The sequence below is a fragment of the Miniopterus schreibersii genome (genome assembly GCF_964146895.1).
Source record: "Miniopterus schreibersii genome assembly, chromosome: 3".
NCBI classification, from domain to species: domain Eukaryota; kingdom Metazoa; phylum Chordata; class Mammalia; order Chiroptera; family Miniopteridae; genus Miniopterus; species Miniopterus schreibersii.
Window position 1 is genome coordinate 76,920,293 of NC_138103.1, and position 23,765 is coordinate 76,944,057.

A 23,765-nucleotide genomic window follows, 5' to 3' on the forward strand; every position below is an offset into this window, starting at 1 on the left:
TCTCTCCACTTATGACACCACAGTTTCAGTGAGCACAACTCACATTCACACCTTGGTGTCTAGACACCATTCACCATTAAAAGGGAAGAGGGCCTTTTTTTTGGTCTCCTTCCAGAGTTGGAGCAGGGAATGTACAAGAGAAACTTAGAACATTTGGACCAGAAAGGAAGACTGTGCTCAGACAGTGATTGAGATGTCTTGGAACACAGAGCCATCAGAAGGGGCTGCACTGGCCATATCTGGGACAATTTCAACATTAACAAGAGTAAGGATAATGATAGATTATAACCCAGTGAATAAATAGGATTCCATAAGTCCACACTGATAGGAATAAATGAATAATAAGAGAAAGACCCTCCTTACAATAAACTGCTAACTAATAGACAGGAGACAGGATTCTAGACAGACAATTGTAGGTAGAAGAGGTGAATTATAAACTAGCCAGTTGGTAACAATTGTAGTAACAATTCAGGCAGCAAACATCAATGATGCTAAAATTAGTGTGTTAAAGTGAGGTGAGAAGTGAGATTTTGTAGTCTTGAAATATCTCCCAACAATATACAAATGAATTACAAAGGTAAAATACTTAGAGTGGAGATACCCAGCACACAGTGCCCTAAGTGATCAAATCTGATCCCACCAATAATGAAATAGCTGACATTGTGCAGGAGAAGAGCACACTGTTACTTCTGTCATATTCTGGCTGAAGATAATTGATCATGGAACACCCAACAAACCCAAATTGAGGGGCAGTCTGCAAAATAACTTGCTATAATGTTTAAAGTCAAGGTCATGAAAGTCAAGAATGGACCAAGGAGCACTCTAGATGGACAGGAACAGAGTGATGGGGCAGAAGGACCAGACCCAAGGCTAAAAAGATGTTAGTGGGACAACAGGCAAGACTTGAGTGGAGTCTCTGGCCAAAGGATATTTGGGGTGCTTTGTACTATTCTTATAACTTTCCTATATGTCTGACATTGTCTTGAAACATAAACAAACAGAAGAAAGAACAAAGACAACTGCACAACCAAAAATTTGCTCTGAGGTGTGAACGGTGGGGCTCCTGGAGGGGCAGAGGGGAGAGCGAGTCCCTCTGGCAAGGGAGGGCGGGAGGTTGGCAATGGCAGGTGTTTGGGGCAGTGCTAGATGCAGCAGCCTTGTTGGGGAGCATGGTATGCTTGTAAGTGTTTGTGAGGAAGTCATGTTTGGACCTTTTAGGAGCACTTGGCATTTTGGGGCACCCAATCTTTTTGTAAAGAGAAATATGAGAATAGCCAGCGCTTTCCTCACAGCCACCATTGCCACCAACCATTTCACAAATGCAGTCTGAGCAGAGGTGGGTGGTCAAGAGGGAGCAGGCGAGTGGGTGGCTGTGGCCCTGAGGACTGGGGTGTAGCCCCAGCAGGAGCATGAGGTGCCATGGAGCATGAGGATGGGTCTCCTACCTCAGATGGGGGTGCTCTCCTGACAACCCAACCACCTGGGGGTTTTTCTTACAGCCACAGCCTCACGGGGCCCTCAGCTCCTCCAGGTCTTTTCATCAATTCGGTCTATATCTATTGATGGTGAATTATGCATGAACCTATAGTGACTCGTGATTGATTTCTGAGAAAACTGAAGGTGATGATGACTGACAGGCCAACTTCAAGTCGGAGTTATTTGCAAATCTGGGTAACTGAAGGCCGGGCCTCCAGTTTTTACTACATATTGAATTTGCCATAAATTCACAACTCATGTAGGAATCAGTTGCTCTCTGACAGCTGAGCTGGGCACTCCTCTAAAGTCCAGGACCCTGGCCCTTGAGTGAACAGCTCTGGGACTGTTGTCAGCTGGGACTGCAACTGAGGGCACTGTGTGGGGCTGTCCCTCAAGGCTCTGTACTGTCTGAACTCTGACCAGGGTTCCCTGTCGCGCTGAGGTACTGGGTCCTGCATGGTGGCTTGTGCACCTTGTCTTCACGCCTGCATATTGTGCAGTTATTAATTGAATAAATATTTGAATTTTTAAAAGCACCAGGGCACCATTTTTTGGTTTTGTTTTGCAAAACACTCCTTGAACCCTCAGCTTGACATGTGCACTTTCCTTCCAATGTATTGAAACTTAACAAAAACACCCCAATAGTTGGCTTCTTCCAGGTGTTTTACACCATGAACAAATATGGACCCACAATGTATATAAATAATATTCCTTTTTCTTTTTCTTTCTAAAGAGCTATTCTTGGTTGTACTTTGCATTGTGGCATAGGGATTACAGGAAGGGTGTGTTTGTGCTGCAGGACCTGTGCCCAAGTTTCCATGGAGCCCCCTGAGGACTCCAGGGAGGAGTGACCTCCGAAAGTGGTTAGCAGTTCGGCCTCTTGACCGGAAAAACCAGGCTCGCTGGCCCTGCCTCCGCACCATCACTGGCTCTGAGAAAACACATTTTTGGTGGTTCTTTGAGCTGTATCGCAGTGTTAAATGTCTAAAGCTTGCCTGGTGCATTTTAGAAAATATGGAGGTTCTATATATGCACGACCCATAGACACAGACAACAGTGTGGTGATGGCCGGGCTGGGAGGAGGTGGACAAGGGGCCATGGGGCCATCGGCAGTAGTGTCAACAATAAAAATAAAGTAAAACACGAGAGAAGAAAATATGGAAGTTCTTTCTATAGAAAATTAACAACTTGATGCATAAACATCTTGGAACATGCTCTCATTTTCTAAATACATGAAATGCACATGTTTATTTATACTCCTGATGAGTTTTCTTGTCTAAGGGAACTTGGGGCTTTGAATGGCAGTTTTAATCCCTTCTCCCGTCAAGCTGTACCAGTAAGGAGGGTGACAAGCATTTGGAAGGAGGTACACCCATGCCAAATCCCACATGCTGGGACCCTCTGCCCACGTGTGTGTCACGCTCTGTTAAAACACGTCCACACCATGTGTGGAAGCTTCCTCACAAAGGAATCGTTTTCTCCCTCATTGTCTTAACCCAAAACAGGACATTCACACGCTCACAGCAGTCATGCACACACACACCACACACACAGCATTCACACACAGAGTGTTCACACAGTGTTACACACACAGCATTCACACAGTGTTGACACACACAACACACACACAGCATTCAGACACAGAAGCATTCACATACACACACAGTGTTCACACACACAGAGCATTCACACACAGCACTCACACCGAGAGTTCACACACGTTACTCCCCCTCCTGTGGTCCTTCCCCACCTGACTTTTTTTTTTACATGTTGGGCCTACCCGCTGGCTGGCTGTGGTGTGTGGCTAGCCCTCATAGGAGGGGCACTGCTTAGGGAGGGGTGCCTGGCAGACAGTGGGGACAGTGGGGCTGTGACCAGGGAGGGGGAGGCCTGCAGGCTTGCCCCTCACCTTGCCCCTCTGTGCTGCCCCTGGGGGTCTCCTCCAGACCAGGCTGCAGCCAGGTGAAATGGGGCATGGAGGAGAGGGGACATCATGTTTTCTACCAGAAACTCCCCATTCACCTGCAAACCTGGAGCAGGTTGTAGAGCCTGCAGGCAAAGAACACCTTGGGCACTGCCTTTAATCAAGGCAGGTGAGGTCCCCATAGATCCACAGAGGGAGCTCTTGGGTAGAGGAGAGCCACTGAGAGGCCCATCCTCTTGGGGACAGGGCCAGCATGTCCTCATGTCCTCACTCTGCGGGAGAGGACAGATGCACCTCTGTGATGCTCAGGAGCTCCCACAGACCCACAGGTGGCAGCCTGGACAGCACTCTGCTCCCTCTCACTGGTGCCACATGTTTTCTGGGAGGGCGGGGCTCTCCGGAACCCTCCGCACCCTGGCCCCTCCCCAGACACTCACCCTGGCAGCATCCCTCAGGTGCTGGACTCGCCTGCCTTGTGTGTGTGTTCCTTGCTTATTTGTAGATGTGTGCACACAGCAGACTGTCCAAAGCCACCGTGGTCGTCTCACAACCTGGCGCCCTCTGTGTCTTTTCACAAAGTTTGAGTTTAGGCTGCCTTTACACATTTCCTGTCACCCATCTGGGCGCTCCGGATTTATTTGTGGGGACTTCACCTCCTTGGGGTGGTTAGATGAAAGCTGTGCTTGCCCGAGTCTCCTGCACAGAGAACCTTCCAGTGCTTCCCCACTCCCCCCACCCCCCACTTCTGAGCCCAGCAGGTATTGGACACTAAGCACCCGTAACCCTGCCAGCTACTTAGAATGCATGAAGGATCAATCGTCCGCACCCCAGGTGCCTGCAACACAATCTGTGCAAAGGATAACTGAGGCCAGGAGCTTCCTCTACAAATTTAGTTTGTAGTCATCAAGAAACACTAAATACATGTACACTTCATGATCCTCTCCCAAGGCAAAGCAAGGAGTTTATCTTTTAGTTCTGGGGAAAGAAAGGGAAGGAGACTGAATGTGGGAGAACTGTGCAGTGGTGATGTCAGGGAAGGTGGGTGTGTAGACACAGTAGGGATGGGAGCAGAGGTCAGAGGTGGAGCACACCCTCCCTGCAACTTCACCTCCCACTCCTCCCGCCCTCCCACGGAGCACCTGCCCTCTCTCTGCATTTGCCTCTCTCCATCCCCTGAAGCACCCACCCTCTCTGCCTCCCTTGAAGCACCTGCACTCTCTCCCTGCACATGCTCTTTCCGTCTGGGCTGGAGCACCTGCCATCTACTCGGGAGCTCCTGCCCTGTCTCCCTGCATCTGCCCTTTCTCCCTCCCTCCCCCGGAACACCTGCCCTCTCTCCCTCCCCAGGAGCACCCACCCATCTGCTCTCCCTGCCAGGCCCTGGTCATTTACTCCCCATGGCCTGGCTGCACTGCACTGCATTGGACTCACAACCATGCCCAGCACTCATGGAGAGAGCAAGTGTCCTGAGAGGTGAGCTGGGGATTTCAAGATGTGTGCCCATGTGGTCATAATCTGGATACTTTGGTAACTACCTATCTTAGTCAACTCAGGCTGCCACAGATAAGGCAACTTATAAAGAACAGGCACTGATGTCTCACATTCTGGAGGCTGGAGGTCTGAGTCCAGGGTGCTCACACAGTCAGGTTCTGGTGAAAACCTATTCCAGTAGCAGGTGCTGCCTTTTCTCTGTCCTCACAAGGCAAGAGAGGCTAGAAGCTCTCTGGTTTCTTGTTGTAGGGGCACTAACCACATTCATGGGGTTCTACCCTCATGACTCAATCATCTCCCAAAGGTCCACCTCCAAATACAACTTGGGGGTTAGGTTTCAACACATGAATTTGGGGGAGGGACACACAGTCAATAGCACCACCTTACTGTAGCTGATGTTGAGTCAGTGGCAATAAGATGTGGAAGCAGAAGAGGAAGGTGTTCATGGGGCACCTGCTGCCCAGGCTGCATAAGGCATGTCAGGTGTATGGCCTTGTCGGACCCCGTCTCACAGGGGGTCCTGGGAAGCTGCTCTAAACTGTGCACACCCTTGTGCTGAGCATGACTCCCAGGAGGCCCGGCTGGAAGTTAGCTTCCAATGAGATGGGCCAAAATGGGGGTCATGTTCATGCCAGCTGCCTATAAATGGTCACAAGATGATGTGGAGGTGGGCTCTGACCTGTGAGGGCCTGGGGCAGGAGGCTGAGCCCCAGGGGCCAGCAAGCTGCTGGACCAGGGCTGGAGGAAGAAATACCCAGATGACACTTGCTGTGGGTGCAGCCCCAAGCATGCAGGTCAGGTCACAGAGCAGAGCCCTTGGGGCTCTTGACTTGGTGATAAAATAGTGCCAGATTTTCCTGGGCATGTGTTTTTTCACAGCAGGGGCAGGTGTGTGGTCATGAACCAGTCCTCTCTAGGAACTGCAGCTGGTCAGAATCAGGTTTCGGTCCAGCCTCCTGTGGGAGCCCTGGCTCTCTAACACCGGGGTGACAGAAGTCCTGTACCCCAACCCTTAGATAGCCCCATGAATTCCACATTCGGTTTATCCCACATCCTGGGCTCATCTGTCTTGGACCCACCTGTCCTGAATTCACCTACTGTGGACTTGCTTGTCCTGGACCTAACTGTCTGCCCACCAAGGCGTTGACTTGACTTGAGCTGGGAACAAAGTGGCTGCCACCTTCCAGGCATCACAGCACTGTCCAGAGGCAGAGATGGGGGAGTCTCCTGACCTCTGCCAGGAGCACTTGGCACCTCTCACTGGCCAGACTCAGGCACATGACCCCTAAACAGCTGCTGGTAGGAGTCGGGCCCCAGTGGCACATGGTTCAGCTCAGGGTCACACCTTGCCCTGAGTCTCCTCTGTGCAAAGGAAATGGAGGTCTCTTAGCAAGCAGGGTGGGGGATACTGAGTGGGGGTCAGCAGGCAGGATGCAGTTAGCCCCACTCTGAGCCTTAAAGGGAAGCCCCTACCCCATTCTGCATGGGTACACAGAGACATCCACTATCTCCATGATAATTCTTCAAATTCTCTGTTCCAAATGAAACTTTACAGGGATCCAAGAAATCAATGAAATGAGAGAAAGGCTGGTTCCAGTTAATTCTGCAGCCAGTTGGGGAAAGCGTGGGCAGGGCAATGAGAATCTCAAGTGTGGCTGCAGTTCCGGGGTTCTGGAGACTCAGTGGGGGAGGCTGCAGCGGGACCAGACTCTGTCAGGGTCCAGGAAGCTGCATGAGCCTGTGCCCCTTCATTTCTGGGATTGGACAGCCCTGGCCCCTGCCATCTAGCCCTGAGCTCTGTCTGACAGATAGGAAGCCCTGTGCCCCAGGCTCTGCCCAGGGTGAGATGGGCTTCTGTGGGACCCCACCCCTCACTGCTCTTCAGAGGCCAGGTACACTGGACACTAGGATGTGGATGGGCCTCTCAGTCACTGGTTGGTACCACAGGAAAGTCCTTGCACTCTGGGTCTTGGGGCACTTCTTGTCCCTGGAACATCACCTCCTTACCACCTCCTCCACAAGCTTGGCTTTGGGAAGTGGGGTACACAGTGATTCTCCACACTTTCACCACCTCCCTGAAAAGACACCCCATGCCTGCTCCGCACCAGCCTTTCCCCTTGACACATTACCTTGGGCAGTTGGGCACAGATGGAGGTGACCTGGAACCTTGATGTAGGCTCTCCCTCCTCATACAGGAGCAGGAGACTGGGTATGAGAGGGTGGGCCCTCCAGGGTGTGCCCAGCAGTGAAGCTGGGGTCTGTTGGCTGGCACCCCTGCCCACAGCCCCACCTTCGCTCAGCTCCCCTCTTAGGAGGGTCACACCCTCAGGTCTGAGTCCCAGGGAGAAGAGTGTCACGGGGGAGAACCCCCAGGATGGAAGGGCAGACGCAGAATGACCAGGAAGTGCTGAGCCCAGGAGCTGCTGGGAGGGGACCTGGGGTGCCGGCAGGGGGTGGGGGGTGAGGGCTGCTCCTCATGACCTCCTTGCTGTGTCACCGCTTTTACCCATTGATAACACGAATGACCAGACCCAGAGCCTTTGCGCCCCGCTGTGACCCCCCATTGGCGTTTGCCGCCCTGTTTCAACATCCCGAGCACCCCTGAACTGGGGCACCTGGGAAGTGAGGGGACAGGCCCTGTCCGCTCAGGGTTTGGGGGAAGCTCCCCCCTCCGGCCCTGGAAATCGCATTCGGTTTCTTTCTGTCTCGCCTCAGGCCTGGGGTGGGGGTAGCGGCTCTGCTCGCACGCGAGGCGCTGGCCGGGGTCCAGGCGGCTGTCACTGCGCGGAGGCCCCATCGCGTGACAGGGCCGGAGGAGGCCGCTGGGTGTGGCCCGGAATGCGGCTGCGGAGGAGGGAAGTGGGGGTGCCCGCGGCGCAGGGGAGGGGACCCGCGATGCTGGGGGTGCCGTGTCCGGGTGCAGAGATGTAGGGAGGAGGGAAGTGGGGGTGTGCCCGCAGTACAGCGGGGATGGGGGCGGGGGAAGGGGGCACGCGATGCTGCGGGGGTGGTATCCGGGTGCAGAGAGGTGCGGGGGAGAAGGTAGGAGGTGGGGCGCCCCCCCCCTTTTGGCCGCCGTGTGGGCTGCAGCCTCCGTGTGTCTGGGGTGGAGCGGGCGCGCTTCAGTGCGGGCGGGGTCCCGGTGGCCGTGAAGGGGTCAGCCTCCGCGTCCGCAGTGACGTCAGCGCCCGGGGTCCCCCTCCACCCAGCCCCACCACCGCGGGGGCCAGCATCCCCTCCCCCACGCGGCCTGCAGGGGCGAGGGGTGAGCAGTCAGGACAGTCCGGCCCCAAGCCTCCCCTTCCCCCCGGTTCCAGGGAGGTGCTGGCCGGGGCTGGGCGGGGAGCTGACCCACCCTGGGGCGCGGGCGGGGGCGGGGCGACCCCTGCAATGGAGTTTGCTGAACGGGAGGTCTTGGTGGTCTGGGTCTGCAGCAGGTGACCTGGGTGCACTGAGGTGGGGGTCCTGCCCCCCTCAGTGCCACTCCTGGCCTTTACGGAGCCCCACATCGTCCCAGGCACGGTGGGCTCCCCCACCCCACGGGCCCAGCCTCAAGGCCTAGCGTGGTGGTACAGTCAGCACCGTGGGCTGGGCGGGGAGCTGGACCTGGCCTCAGGGGCTGCCTGGAGGGGTGGCGCTGGGAAAGGAGGGGTGGGGTGGGCCTCCTGGTCTTGTTCTCAGCGGCTGAGAGCACACACTGGCTGTGAGACCCTCGGTCAGCCGCTGGCGCAGCCTCCAGAGCGTGCTGACCCAGGAGGTCCCTTCAGGGGAAGGGGCCGTTCCTGGAGCTGTCTTGAGGAAGGGGAGTGCAGCACAAAAGGGGATTAAAAATAATCGCCTTTACTGTCTCAGAGCTCAGCCTGTGGGCCTTGAAATCCAGTAGCAGTGTGGGAGCTTGGTTGCTCTGAGGTTTCCACTTGGACTCGATGGCTGGCAGCTCAGACAGCCTGTGTGTATTTGTCAGGGACCCCCAGGGACCCCCCCCCAAGTGCGACTGCTTATGTCTCCAGAAATACACCTGCCTTCCTGAAGGGAATGGGTTCCTTCTTGTATTCAGTGCAGTGACCAGAGGTTAGTGGGTATTAGCTGTGGGAGAGGAGGGTGAGGGCACAAAGGCTTCTGAGAGAGGGAGGGAGGAGAGGCCAGCCGAGACCAAAGGCCACCATATGGCCAAGATATGGCCACTGTCTGTGGGGCTCTCCCAAGGGCTGCCTCCCTGAGTTGAGCTCTCTGCCCTGAGGACACTCTGCTGGTCAGTACCAGAGGGCTTACATGAAAGGGCCCAGCATGGCCTCTGTGGGGTGGGGGCACTGCTGGCCCAGGGCTGTAACCTTGTGTGTGTCCACTCTGTGGGGAGGAGGGTCACATTGTGGAGCTGGAGCTCACATTCGAGCCCTGCTGTGCTGTGGATCTGGGGGCCTGGAACCCCTGAAAGCAGGTGCTGCCCACTTCTTACTAACAGGGGTGAGGGGGAATCTGTGGGGAGCAGGTCCTGTGTCTGAATGGGGCTCAGTGGAGAGGTGAAGGCAGAGCCTTGTGGTTTCCCTCACAATCTTTGGATGATGCTGCCTGAGTAAGACAAGCATCTCAAAGCAGCACATCCTGGAGCAAAAGTTCAATACAAACTACTGGTTTTGAAAGAAAAAACACTGGAGGTTTAAGTGCCTGCACTTATATTTTATCCCAAGACGGGAGCAAGTGCTCCGGCTCCACCTGGCCCTCAGGTGCACTAACATCACCTGTAGCTTCAGTTTGCAAATCCCAGAAGTGAGGAGAAGCTGTGAGGCACTTCCCCACCCACCCTCCACGGAGTCAGGGCCCCGAGCTTCTGACTGGATCTCTCTACTGGCCTCTCCTCTTTGCCTCAGGGGTCTTCCCATAACTCCTCCCATAACAGGACGCTGAGCGTGGAGTTGCAGGTCTCATCCAGCTCCTGGGAGCTGTGATGTGGGTGTCTCTGTCTGTCTGAGCTCTTTCCCCCAAAGTGGAGGTGAGGCCAGCCTGGGAAGGATGTGGGAATGTGGGAATGGGAGAGGCATAAGGGTGCCACCAACATCCCAGGGAAGGATGGCAATGTGAGTAGGGGGAGCTTCCTGGACTGGAGCAATCAGTGCAGTAATGGATGCCTGTGGGGTGTGGGCTGCACCACACCGTGGGGGAAGGGTGCCCCTGAAGCCAGTGGGGCTCTGAGGGGTTTGTAGGAGGTAGGTAGAGAGCAGTTTCTGGGGAGCGGAGTAGGGTGGTGCCCTCAGGTTAGGCCCAACTGTGATGTCCCCATCTCCCAAGTGTTAGCAATTTGCTGCCACCTGGCTGCCCTGGTCCTATGTCCTGGCTCCTCCTGCCCTGCCCTCTTCCTGGGGAGGCCGAGTGGTCCCAGTACATCCTGGTGGCCACGGGTCAGCATGGGGCTGTGACTTTGCCTGAAGAGGGTGGCAGTGAAGAATGCTGGGGTGAAGATTGGAGAAATGTAACTTAAAGGTATGCAACCAGGCCTGGGGCCCAGGAAGGGTGCTAACATGCTGTTTTTCTCTCTGGCAGCTGTGCAGGAGAAGTGTCCGAGGCAGCCAGTGGTCGGTGCCCCCTCACCAGGAGACAGTGGTCCTCGTGGAGGGTCAGCCGTGCTAGAGGGAAGGCTGCTGCTGGAGGTGAGCTCCCTTCACCATTTGATCACACTCATGGTCATAGCTTACAGGCCATCTCCCCCAGGGCCCTGAGGCCATGACCATTTACAATTAACTAGAAGTTAAGGCTCTAGAAGTATCTGTGGATGGAATCCCAGGATCTCCTGGGAACAGAGCAAATTGGGGTCTTAGGTACTCCGGGTGACGTGCTGGACAGAGAGAACCAGCCATGCCAGTCTTCAAATCTGAAAACATTTTCATTCTGCATTCTTTGGTTTTACTTGTCCATGGGTCAACCTAATAAAATATTAAGCAAGATTTCTTTACTTTGAAATTAAGGACAGAAAATTGTGCATTAAGCTTCCTGGGGTCTGGCAGGTGTGGCTGGCTGTCCGTTTACTGGTATTACATGCTGGATGTCGAGAGCTGGGTTGGCCCTTTCACCTGAGATGATTCTGGGGTGTTTTTCTGACCGTGCTCTGTGCGCCTTTCTATGCAGGATGGGGGGCCGTGGTCAGTTTCTTAAGGAGATGTAATGGTGAGGAGTTTTCTGGGTTGTATCAAGCCAGTGTTTCAAAGTGAGGGCGTCACTGCCTCACCAGGGGCCAAAAGGCTCTGAGGACCGAGGTCCTGGCTTGTCCTTTCTCGGGCTCACTCAGCCCCTCCATTCTCCTCCTCTGACTCCAGCCCTTCTGTCCAACTTCCCTCGATGCTTTTCTGGGCCCTCCTGGCAGCTTCCCTGACCAGTCTCCTAAGATCTTAGCTACTCAGCTGTTTAACTGACATGGGGTATAGTGGACGTAGAGTGACCTCTGGTCATCTCAGGCCTTGAACTTGGTCACGGTCAGTAGTGCTCATGTTCTTGTAGCCCTCTCTGGCGAGGAAGGGGAACCTGCCTGACACCTTTTCTCTCCTACTCATCCAGGCCTCTCAGAGACTGGCACCCTCTTCCCCTCTTCACTTTCAACTTTTTATTAGAAATTTCTAATGGTGACAAAGAGAAGATGGAGTGATGGATGGCCAGGGACTCGTGGCCAGGCCTCAGTGGCAGTCGGCTTTGGCCAACTTGCTCCTCTTTGTCCCCCAAACTCTCCTTGTCTCTCCCAACAGACCCCCACTCTGCTTTATCTTCCCAGAGCCCTCCCTCATCCTGAGGCTTCTTGGTCCCCTGGTGCCCCTCCTTGGTGCTGCACCTTCTCATTGTGTGGGAGCTGTGTCCAGCCCTCTGCCTTCCCATCTGCCTGGCAGTGAGCTCCCCCATTTCCAAGTACCTGGGTGGGTAGCTGAGCACAGTGGGACCCAGTAAGGGTGATGATGGGCAGACTGACAGACAGACAGAGAGCATCCAGAGTGATCTGAGGGGACTGGGAGAGCAGGAGAGGTTTGCAGCACAGGATCTGGGGGTGCTGGTGCCAGATGGAACATGGTAGCTCTGTGTTCCCACCTGCCCCTCATGTGCCACCATGCTCCCACCCAGCTCCCATGGCCTCATGAGGATCAATGAGCTTATAGATAATTTCCTTTTTAAAAAAATAAAAATATGTGAGGAAGTACATTCGTGCTGTCTATTTTGCTGGGTTCGTGGGTGTTCGGGGGACTCCCGTCGTAGAGTAAGTGCAGGTTTCATTTCAGTTCTGTCTGGAGCAGAACATGGCAGTGGGGGGATGAGGGGGACTGTCATGCTCTCAGTGGAGGAAATACTTCCATACTTCATTATTTAGCAGGTCTTTTAGGAAGCAAATTCTTAAATATTATCTTTCCTTAAAAATTTTTTTATCAGTGCTAGTAAAATTGGAGCTGGAAATGTGGCAGTTTGGATTTTATTCTTGGCAAAGATAGTTGGCATTACTTTTTTATTATTCATGTTCAAAGTTAAGATAATAAAATCTTAATCATAAAATCTTTTTAAAACTTTTGTTCTGAGCTATAAATACAGGAGCTTATGCACAAAGCGCCTGGCCTCCCGGTTGGAGTTCAGGGGACAATTTCACACATGTTCACATGTGTTCACACCACTAACCCTCTTCCGGCTTCTCTGCTGCGTTTGCAGAGAGCAGCACCCCAGAGGCTGTCCTGCGCAATCCCCCCACACCTCACCCCTTGGTTCTGCTCTGGCAGCTGGGTCTTCCCTGGGGGCCTCAGGATGTGGATGGCATCCAGGCTGAGGCTGAGGCCCAGGATCTAATGACCAGGCCTGACTCTTGGGTCCCCACAGGCTCCCTCAGGGCCTGGGAAGGAGGGGAAGGTGGAGCCTAGCCCCATTATCTACCATTGATTTTCTGATTCCTGCTCCCCAGTGAGTGTGGATGATTTTGGAGCTACCCTCTGGGGTTGGACTTTTACAAGGAAGAGGTCCCGAGGCTTAGGGTCAGGGTCTGCTGCCCGTCTGCTCAGGGCACTGTGGTGGTCACCCTGCCCACTGGCTCGAGCCAGGTCGGAATACTGTCCTCCCTCCTGCATTGCAGAGAGTGAGATTTCTAAATGTTTGTGAAGTCTCATTCTGCTGCCTCTTTATTGTTCTCTGTGGCCCACAGGAAGTTTCTGGAAGCTCCCTTTGGTTGCAGTCAGGGAGGTTATATGGTGTCCTCCTTCACCTGGTGACTCTCAGACTTTGGGGTTAGAAACTCTTTATGAAGTTTAAACGTATTCCCAAACAGAGCAAAAGAAGCAGATTAGCAACAACAACAAGAAAATCCCAGCTTTTATTTCCAATCTGCAATCTCTTGAAGATAAGCTAGAAAAAAGGAGAGGTTTATGGCAGGGCATTATTAATTCATAAAAAATTTAGAGCTGGCGCAGACTTTAGAGTGCCTGTGGTCTAATGTCTGTTATTTTAAGATGAAGAAACCAAGATTTGCAGCTGTTAGGGGTTGGTCCAGGGTCCCCACTGGGGTTGGGGATGAGGCTGAGCCCGTGTTTCTTTGAGTTTAGTGGCTCTTGGGTCCAGGGGCTCCAAGCCCTTGGTTCCCCCGGACAGACAGAGCTGCCACCTAGTGAGCTCCTTGGCACAGGCCCTGGGTATGGGTGACAGTGGAGGCCTGGGGGTGAGAGGTTGGTTTGAAGAAGAAAGCAGGAGGGGACATGCTGGGAGAGGGGATGTGGTGGAATAGAGGGTCCTGGACACACACACATTAGGTATATAATAGAGCAATGCTGTGAGTTTTGAGCATGGATCAGAGTGCCTGGGTTCTTATTTCTACTTGTAAGGTGGGCTGCAAGGCCATTGTGTTTAGTGTGGACATGGCAACATGTTCACAGGAACTGTGAACTTGGGCCTGGGGGGACGGGCAGGAAGATGTTATGACTGCTTGACTCTGGCTAGAGTTCAAGTGCATTGTGGCTACATGATACATCTTCTAACATTTTAAAAATTAAATTTATTAGGGTTACATTGGTTAATAAAGTAATGTAGCTTTCAAGTGTATAATTCTATAATACATCATCTGTATATTGTATTGTGTGTTCACCATCTACAGTCTAGTTTCCATCACAACTTATTCCTCCTTTCCACTCTTCTACCTGCCCCCACCCCCCTTTCCCTCTGGTAATCACCATACTGTTATCCGTGTCTATGAGAGTTTTTTTGCGTTTTTTGCTTAATCCCTTCACCAGTTTCACCCAGCCTCCCAGCCCCCTATCCCTCTCCCCTCTGGCAGCTGGCAGTCTGTTCTCTGTATCTATGAGTCTGTTTCTCTTTTGTTTGGTTTTTTGTTCATTAGATTCCACAAGTGAAATCATATGGTGCTTGTCTTTCTCTGACGGGCTTATTTCACTTAGCATAATACACTCTAGGTCTATCCATGCTGTCACGAAAGGTAAGATTTTCCTTCTTTATCATGGTTGAGTAGTATTCCATTGTGTAAATGCCCCATAGCTTTTTTATCCACTCATCTCCTGAAGGGCATTTGGGCTGCTTCCACATCTTGGCTTCTGTAAATAATGCTGCAATGAACTTAGGGGTGCATATATTCTTTCAAATCAGTGTGTCAGGTTTCTTCAGATCTGTTCCCAGAAGTGGAATCACTGGGTCATAAGGCAGTTTCAGTTTTAATTTTTTGAGGTAACTCCATACTGTTTTCCACAGTGGCAGCACCAATATACATTCCCTCCAACAGTACACAAGGGTTCCTTTTTCTCCACATCCAGGCCAGCACTTATTGTTTGTTGATTTACTGATGAAAGCCATTCTGATAGGTGTGAGGTGATATCTGACTGTGGTTTTAATTTGCATTTCTCTGATGATTAGTGACACTGAGCATCTTTTCATATGTCTATTGGTCATCTGTATGTCCTCTTTAGAGAAGTGTCTATTCAGGTGCTTTGCCCATTTTTTAATTGGATTGTTTGTTTTTTTGGTGTTCAGTTGTTTGAGTTCTTTATAAATTTTGGATATTATCCCTTTTTCAGATGTATCATTGGTGAATATGTTCTCCCACTCAGTGGGTTTTCTTTTTATTTTGTTGATGGTTTTCTTTGCTGTGCAAAAAATTTTTGGTTTAATGTAGTCCCATTTGTTAATTTTTTCTTTGTTTCCCTTGCCCAAGGAGATAGATATATCAGAAAAATATTGCTATGAGAAACGTCCAAGATTTTATTGCCTGTTTTCTCTAGGAGTTTTATGGTTTTTAGTTTTACATTTAAGTCTTTAATCCATTTTGAGTTTATTCTTGTGTGTGGTGTAAGGAGGTGATCTAGTTTCATTTTTTGCATGTATCTGCCCAATTTTCTCAGCACCATTTATTGAATAGGCTGTCTTTATCCCATTGTATATTCTTGCCTCCTTTGTCAAATATTAATTGACCATAAAGATGTGGGTTTATTTCTGGGCTCTCTATTTTGCTTCATTGATCTATATGTCTGTTTTTGTGCCAATACCATGCTGTTTTGATTACTGTGGCCTTGTAGTATAGTTTGATATCAGGTAGCATGATTCCTCCAACTTTGTTCTTTCTCAAAATTGCTGAGGCTATTCAGGGCCTTTTGTGGTTCCATATAAGCTTTTTGAATATTTGTTCTAGTTCTGTGAAATATGCCATTGGTATTGTGATAGGAATTGCATTGAATGATAGATTGCTTTGGGTAGTATGGACATTTTAATGATATTAATTCTTCCTATCCATGAACACAGTATATGCTTCCACTTATTTGTATCTTACTCAATTTCTTTCTTCAGTATCTTATAATTTTCCAAGTACGGGTCTTTTGCCTCCTTGGTTAAATTCATTCCTACATACCTTATTTTTTTTGATGCAATTTTAAATGGGATTGTTTTCTTAGTTTCCCTTTCTGGTAGTTTATTATTGGTGTATAAAATTGCCACCAATTTCTGAATATTAATTTTATATTCTTCTACTTTACTGAATTCATTTATCAGTTCTACTAGGTTTTTGGTGGTCATTAGAGTTTTCTGTATACAGTATCATGTCATCTGCAAATAGTGACAGTTTTACTTCTTCCTTTCCAATTTGGATGCCTTTTATTTCTTTTTCTTGACTGATTGCTGTGCCTAGAACTTCTAGTACTGTGTTGAATAAGAGTGGTGAAAGCGGACTTTCCTGCCTTGTTGCTGATCTTAAGGGAAACGCTTTTAGTTTTTGCCCATTGAGTATGATGTTGGCTGTAAGTTTGTCATATATGGCCTTTATAATGTTGAGGTTTATTCCCTCCATTCTCACTTGCTGAGAGATTTTTATCATAAATGGGTGCTGGATTTTATGAAATGCTTTTTCTGTATTTATTGATATGATCATGGAGTTTTTATCCTTCATTTTCTTTATGTGGTGTATCATGTTTATTGATTTGCAGACATTGAACCAATCTTGCATCCCTGGAATAAATCCCACTTGATCATGGTGTATGATCTTTTTGATGTGTTGCTGGATCTGGTTTGCCAATATCTTGTTGCCAATATTGGTTTGCCAATATTTTAGCATCTGTGTTCATCAGGGATATTGGCCTATAATTTTCTTTCTTTGTAGTGTCTTTATCTGGTTTTGGAATTATGATAATGCTGGCTTCATAAAATGAGCGTCAGAGCCTCCCCTCCTCTTGAAATTTTTGGAATAGTTTGAGAAGGATTGGTGTTAGTTCTTCTTTGATGTTTGGTAAAATTGGCCTGTGAAACCATCTGGTCCAGGACTTTTGTTTACTGGGAAGTTCGGGGGTGGGGGGTGGGTTCTGCTTCAATTTCATTAGTTGTAATGAGTCTATTCAGATTTTCTGATTCTTCCTGATTCCGTTTTGGAAGATTGTATATTTCTAGGAATTTATCCATTTTATCTAGGTTGTCCAGTTTGTTGGCATATAGTTGTTCATAGTCATTTTCTAACATTTTTCAATTTACACACACTAAAATTTGTTCTTTTGGCAGTGTGGTGGGACCACCACCATAATCAAGATACACAACAATTCCATCACCCCAAAATCTCCCTTGTGCAGTCAGACCCCTGCCCCCAACCACCACTGCTATGCTCCTTATCCTTATAGTCTTCTCTAACAGCCTTTGTCAGAATGTCCCTTAATCATATCCAACAGCATGCAGCCTTTGGGGTCAGGTTGCTTTCAGGCAGTGAGATTTAGTTCTGACCCACGGTGTTGCTGCATGAATCACAGGTCCTATCTGGCATTGGTGGCTCAGATGTATTTCAGTGTGCTAAACAGTGAAGGAGGCATTTGGGTTGTTTGCAGGATTTGGTGTTTATGAGTAAAACTGTAATAAACATTCACACACAGGTTTTTCCTGAACGGAGGTTTTTGTTTATTTGGGCAACACCTATGCGTGTTATTGCCAAGTCATAAAGTAAGTGCGTTTTTAACTTTATAAGAAACTGCCACACTGTTTCCCAAAGTGGCTGTGCCATGTTCAGTCCCTACTGGCAGTGATGGGCATTCCAGTTGCTCCATCTGAGGGTTGATATTGCAAGGTATTATCTGTTCTCAGACCCATCTTAGGAAGTGTACACTGGAGCCTCACTGAGGTCTTAATTTGTATTTCCTTTAGGACTAATGATACTGGATATTTTTCCTTGTGTTTATTTGCCATCCATCCATCCGTCTTTGTAAACTGTTTGCCTGTTTTAAAATATCAGGTTGTTTGCTTTCTTACTGTTGAGGTAAAAGAGTTCTTTATTTATTCTGGACACATATCCTTTGTTGTATGTATGATTTGTAAGTATTTTCTCCCAGTCTGTGGCTTGTATTTTCATTCTCTTGACAAGGTCTTGCCGAGAGCAAAACTATTTGATTTTGAGGAAGTACAATTTATCAATTTATTTTTTAATGGAGGATGATTTTGGTGTTACATCTATAGGTCCTTGAGGCTCTGTTCACTTTTTCCTAATATTTTCTCTCTGAGGTTGGATAATTTCTATTGGCCTGTCTTTAACTTTACAAACTCTTTTCTCTGTCACCTCCATTCTGCTATTGAGCCCCTCTCTGTGGGACTCTACAGGGCCCTGGGCTGAGAATGCCCCTCTCTGTGGGACTCTGCAGGTGGCCCAGTGGGGCCTGGCAGTGTGAGGGGCTGGTGTCAGGGCCAGGGGCTGTCCCACTGTCAGCAGAGACGAGGATCTCCAGTATAGTGACCACTCCCAGACCTGCAGAGTTCTTCGGAGCTTCAGTTTCAAACCTCAAAGTTCCAGGGGAAAGCTGGCCTGGGGCAGCTTCTGTCAGGCTTGCGATGCAGTCCCTGAGGCCTTCAGTTCCTGCCCACACTGAAACACAAAGGTATCAGGGGGGTGCTGCGGCAGCCAGGGCTGGGTGCCTGGGCGCCAGTTCTCAGAACTAAACCCATATTGTAGAGGATTTTCTCCAAGCATTTCACACAGAAGATAAAACGGAACCCAGTTGGAAACCCAAGGGTGAAGGGCCTGAGTAACGACACTCAGAAGGGAAGGCTGGCTGGGTGACCCATGGACAAGGGTCCTTCCGGGGGTGCTGCTGGGCAGGACGCTCCTAGGAATCAAGGTTCATGCATGTGGCTGGGTCTGGGTGCTGCAATACTGGCTCCTCAGGGAAACCTGAGCTTAGCAACAATGCTGGTGAGGGTCCCGGGGAGCCCAGGTGGGGGCTGTCAGGGCTGAGAGATGGGGAGCAGGTGCTTGGGTATGAACGGGACTTGTCAGCAGATCAGGCTGAAGGGGCAGATTTTCAAGGGAAAAAGCTGTGAATTCAGGCAGTGCTAGTGATAGCTTCATAATTTCACATAAAGTTCTTAGAAACCAATGAGAAATATCCATGGAGATCATTGGGAGCAGTGGTGACCAGGCCCTGGACTCATGTTTTCAAAGAGAATTGAAGAGATTAAAGTCAAAACACAACCAACATAGGGGGATTTAGGTACCATCTCAGCATGTGGACACGATGGCCTCTGGTCGGAATAACTGTTAAAAACACAACTAGGAAGCAGTTAGCCACTGGGAGGCCCTCCTGTCCTGAAGACGAGAATTGGGGTCTCTGGGCCCTGACGCAGCGGGATGGCCGATGCCGCACACCTGTGCTGAGCCCAAGCCCTGACTCGGCCCCCACAGCACTGACCACTTCCACTTCGAGATGCAGGGAAGGACAAGGCACATCCAAAGGGCCTGACAGCTCAGAAAAAGGACCCAAAGATGCCGGCCCCAGGTCTTCCCTGGAGAACACACTCCCCAAAGCCAACAGGCTCCATTGTGGGTGCAGGGCTTCCTGTTGAGTCCTGTGCCTGCTCCCAACCCGAGCACACCAGGATCGCTGGACCCTTCAGCAAGGGGGCTGATGTGAAAGACGGGAGCAAAGCACAGGCCGGGAGTCAGGGCAGTGTGGACGCAGCAGACGTGCAGAGGGAAGAAATGGAGAGCAAACAAACCAAGACGTTGTTGGGCTCCTCAGGACTGAAGGTCGACAAAATGGAAACAGGTTGCTGTAAAAGGGAATATTCAGAGATTCAAGATGAATAATGAAAAGCATGCGAGCAAAACTTAGCAATCCGTAGGAGGGTCAGAAATTAAAGTTGAAGGGATCTTTCCAAGAGTAAAAGAAAAGTAGGGGAGGAAAGGAGAAGAAAGTCAGGCAGACTGCCAGACCCCACAAGACCTGAGTAATCAGAGTTCCAGAAAAATCAGAGGGAAGGAAATGGGCAAGGAAGCAACCAGAAGCTTTCCCAGAACCAATGACCCAGTTTCCGGCCCAGGAGGTCCCGCTGGGTGACTAGCACAATGGATGAAAGGATGCGGGTGTTTGCCTTTGTGAGATTCTACACCTGGGACAGTGAGAAAGCCTCTGTGCTCCCAAAGAGAAGGAGCAGGTTTCATGACGTGTCCATGGGACGCTGGAGGCTGGACCACCAGGAGGACAAGCCTGCACAGCGCTGGAGGAAAGTGACTTCTCACCTGGGATGCACACACACCTGGGACGCGCACACATGTCCACTCCATGGTTGGAGAGGTGGTGGCATCAGGACAACTTCAGACATTCTGGGTCTCGAGGGTTTCGCTTCCTCCGCACGGTCTCGCAGGGAGGATCTCTGCAGCAGAACCAGGGTGACAAGGAGGGGAAGGAGGCAGGCTTCCCGGAGATGTGTGGACAGGACGCCTACAGAGAGAAGGCTTTACTCCGCTCAGGGGACTTGGGGGACAAGTCAGGGACGGTGTAAATAAGTCAGCGCACAGGCATTTGTTAACTCCAGGCCCACAAGTTGTTGAGGGGCAGCAAAGGGTTCAAAGTGCATCCGCCTGGCTCAGCCGAGAAGACTCTGTAATAGCACAAACACTGCACAATGATTTAAGCAAAATTATGACACAGCTAATTTAGGACGGTGGAGGGGAAGTGAGCGTGTGAGCGTGTGAGCGTGTGAGCGTGTGAGCGTGTGTGCGTGTGTGCGGTGGGCAGGTACGCGTGGCAGCAAGCCAACAGTGACGTCTGAACCCAGGGAAATGGAAGGCAAGCGTCATGTCAGCCAGCGACTCAGCGAGCTGAGGCCAGCCCCATGGGCCCCCCCACCGCAGGGCTGGAAGCTGCAGCTCTCAGGACGGAAGCTGTGTGGCGGGGGTCAGGCACCGACTGCTCATTGTTACAGGCTTGGGGTGCCCCATGCCTCTTAAGTCTTGCACGTTTGACTTTAACCCTTTTATCCTAGTAAGTTACATTTTATCAGATATAAAATTGTCCCCAGCTTCCTCTGGATTCCTTGCCGCTTGATACATCTTTTGCATTCTTTTATTTTCAGCTTTTCTTCTCTTTTTAAGTCTGCTTCTTGCAGATGTACATGAGGGGACCCTTCCCCCAAACTTTCTTCTGGTGATTATTTTAACCTATTTGTACTTTATGTAATCACTCTAATTTCTGTCATATTTTCAATTTTCCATTTACTATACACTCATTGCTTTCCTTTTCTCTCTCTGGGTCTCCATTTATAGATTGAACTTTCATATGCTTTTGTTCTTACGGGGTTGCCTTTAGCATAAACGCGTTTCATGTTGGTTTGATCTGATTTATTAGACTTATCAGTGTTGGGATTTCCCCAAAAAGACTTGCACGTGGTATATGCTTGGGTCTTCTGGTGCCCCTCGCACACACACTTCCATGTTGATTTGGTCTAGAAGTTGAATCCTGGATGGCACAGATTCTTGTCTTTGTTCCTAACTTTTTAGAAGACTCTTTAGAGATCACTGGGATTTGGTCACCACCCTTATCATGTCTTGCAGCGCGTATGTGTTTCTCTTCGCGTGATTCCCCCAAAGGGCTTTTCTTGTGGGTCTGGGTGTGAAATCTTCTTGTTTCCCGCAGGCTGGGGAGTTGTTATGCCTTCACATCTGGATAATAACTGGGCTGAATATACAATTTTAGGTCCAAAGTTTTTATCCTTCTACCTTCAGAAATACTGTTGAGTTGTTTGCAGCGTCCTTGTGGCTGCTGGTGTGGGGAGTCTGAGGGGTTTTATTCCCATTCTTTCTCACCATCTCTTGCAACTTTGGGATTCTTTCTTTGGCTTTAATGTCTTAGATTTCACTGTGTCATTTGCCTGTGTCACCTGCGTGGTGCTCTGCTCTCTGTCTGTATGAGCTCTTCCATCTTCAGTCTGGACATCTTCCTTCCATGTTCATCCAGCATTGTTCCCTCTGCGTCATTGTTTTATCTACTGGAGCTGCAGCAGCTGCCCAGGTTCCAGGTCTCTATGTCAACCTCCCCTGCCTCGCTTCTCTTATATTCTGTCTGGTTCCCTCCCAGCTGCTTCAGCAGGTGGTGGATCCATCACTCTCAACCCCTCAACTGTTTTCATTCCTTTGTGCCATTTTCATTCCTATATTTTCAGTTGATTTTTTTTGTACCGTTTTTTGTTCTTGTTTCAGTTTGCTAATAGCTTTTCTTATCTCCTTAAATATATGTATTTAAATAATGCTTGTCTCAGCTCTTTGGCATCTACTTTGTGCTGCCCATGTGCTAGACATCTCCCAGGCTCCTGTGTCCTCTGTCCCTGCAGGTGTCTGACACCAGCTCCTCTAATTAGCTATGTGCTGGCCGAGTGTCAAGGGTCGGAGGGGAGGGGAGGGAAGGGACTGGGTGGAGGTTTGTCTCCCCTTTAGAAAGGGGCACAGTGGGAGGAAACCCCTAGCCTGGGGTTTGCACAAGAAGAATAGGAGAGGTGAGTACCTGGAGGGCAGCTCAGCTGTGTCAGCTTCTCACTCCAGCTGGCCCTGCACCTCTAGTCCTGCCCTTGTTGTCCTACCAGGCAGAGACTGTCCCCAGACAACCGAGAGGGTCAGCAGCATAACATCAAAGGATTCCTTCTCCCTAATCTCTGCTTCCCCAAATCCCCTGCAGGCTGCAACCTCCAGGACCCTCCTCACTCCAACCCAGACAGACTTGAGCTAGCGGGAGGCGCCCAGGGTCCCACCTGCCCTCTTTGTAGCCCTACCGCCCTCAGACAATTGCATCCTTCAGGAACTGCTCTCAAGTGCTGTAGCTGCTTCATGGCAGAGAGTCAAGCCTGAGTGTACTGTTCGTGGGATCTATAAACAGCCAGTTATTCCGCTCCCCAAGCAGGAACGCCGCTCGCACGCACGCTGGCTGGCCGAGGAGAGGCCCAGCGAGTGATCTGGCTCCAGGAGGCCGAGCCAGCTGCCTGACACCCGCGGGTTGGTGCCCGCTTGCTCGCTTGCTCACTGGGCTCGCGTGACTAGCGGGGCTTGGCCTTGTGCTGTTGCTTGGTGACCTTGGCAACAGTTCTCGGGGGAGTTCTCTGCTCCCCGCTGCCCTTTATTCCTGGAGGAGCAACATGGGGCTGTGAGAATTGTTCCTTTCCCCTCTTTTTTCCCCCTCTGCTATGACCTTGACAAAACCACCTCTGAAGTACTTGTTAGCTATTTTTTTTTTTGCCACAAGACTGGAAGAGATCAGGATATTCAAAGTATCGGCCAAAGGAAGTCCTGGCTTTCTCAGATGTCCCTTTTTTCCAAAAAGGGGCTGCGGATGGCAAGTCTGTGGCCAGGCTAGCAGGGAGGCACTGGCCCCTCGGACCCTCCCCCTGAGGTGGCAGGTGCATGTTTCGTGACTTTCAGTAATTGAATGTAGATGTGATTATTTTCCCCTTTTAAAAAAAGTGCAGCCTTAAGCTTGGGGCCAAATCCTTTTTTCCACTTGGAAAAGTGATCTCATTTTCCATGTACCATGTTTAAAAAAAAACACAAAACTCTTGTAGGATTAAAAAGAGAGAGGGAGAGAAAACAAACAAATGCTCACGATGCATATTTGAAGGATGGTCCCACATGTGTAAAAGTATTTGGCGCGATGACTCTGGACCAGAAAGTCAGTCTGATATTGAATCCATATGACTCGGCAAACAGCATTTTATGGTCTTTCTTCTTTTTTTAAATTTCTGCTTTGTGAGTTAAAATTAAGGTTGTTTTGGTTGTGACTAATCTCATAAAATCTTTTTTAAGAAGGCATTTTATATGCTCAAGCCTTGAGCATTTCTTTGGTCTTTGAACTATTATTAGTAGGACATCAGTACGCGGCAACCTCGGCATTGGGAGAAGCTATGGGGGAGCCGGTGCCCAACCCGGGTGCCCACTTCCTCCACCCAGCGCCGAGTTGCTGGGCATGGAGGATGGGGCTGCCCTGAGCCTGCAGGTGGCTGCACCCCTTCCGCTTGTCCAGGAGATGGTCCCTCGGGGTCACTACTGCCCAGCACTCATGGGTGATTGGACTCTGACCACTGCCCTTTTAGCATATGTTCCCTGGACCATGCAGCCCGCTAGTTACATGAGGTTTTCACTTTT

At 50.2% G+C, this 23,765-nt stretch overlaps 1 protein-coding gene across 1 annotated transcript in view; it reads left to right on the forward strand.

The window, feature by feature from the left end:
- The window catches only part of AHRR (aryl hydrocarbon receptor repressor), a 69,581-nt gene that overhangs the window by 25,044 nt on the left and 20,772 nt on the right, over window positions 1-23,765 (forward strand). The window contains exon 4 of the mRNA XM_081132563.1: window positions 10,430-10,536. Within this exon, the coding sequence (XP_080988689.1) occupies window positions 10,430-10,536 (107 nt within the window). The remainder of the gene's footprint in view (window positions 1-10,429; window positions 10,537-23,765) is intronic.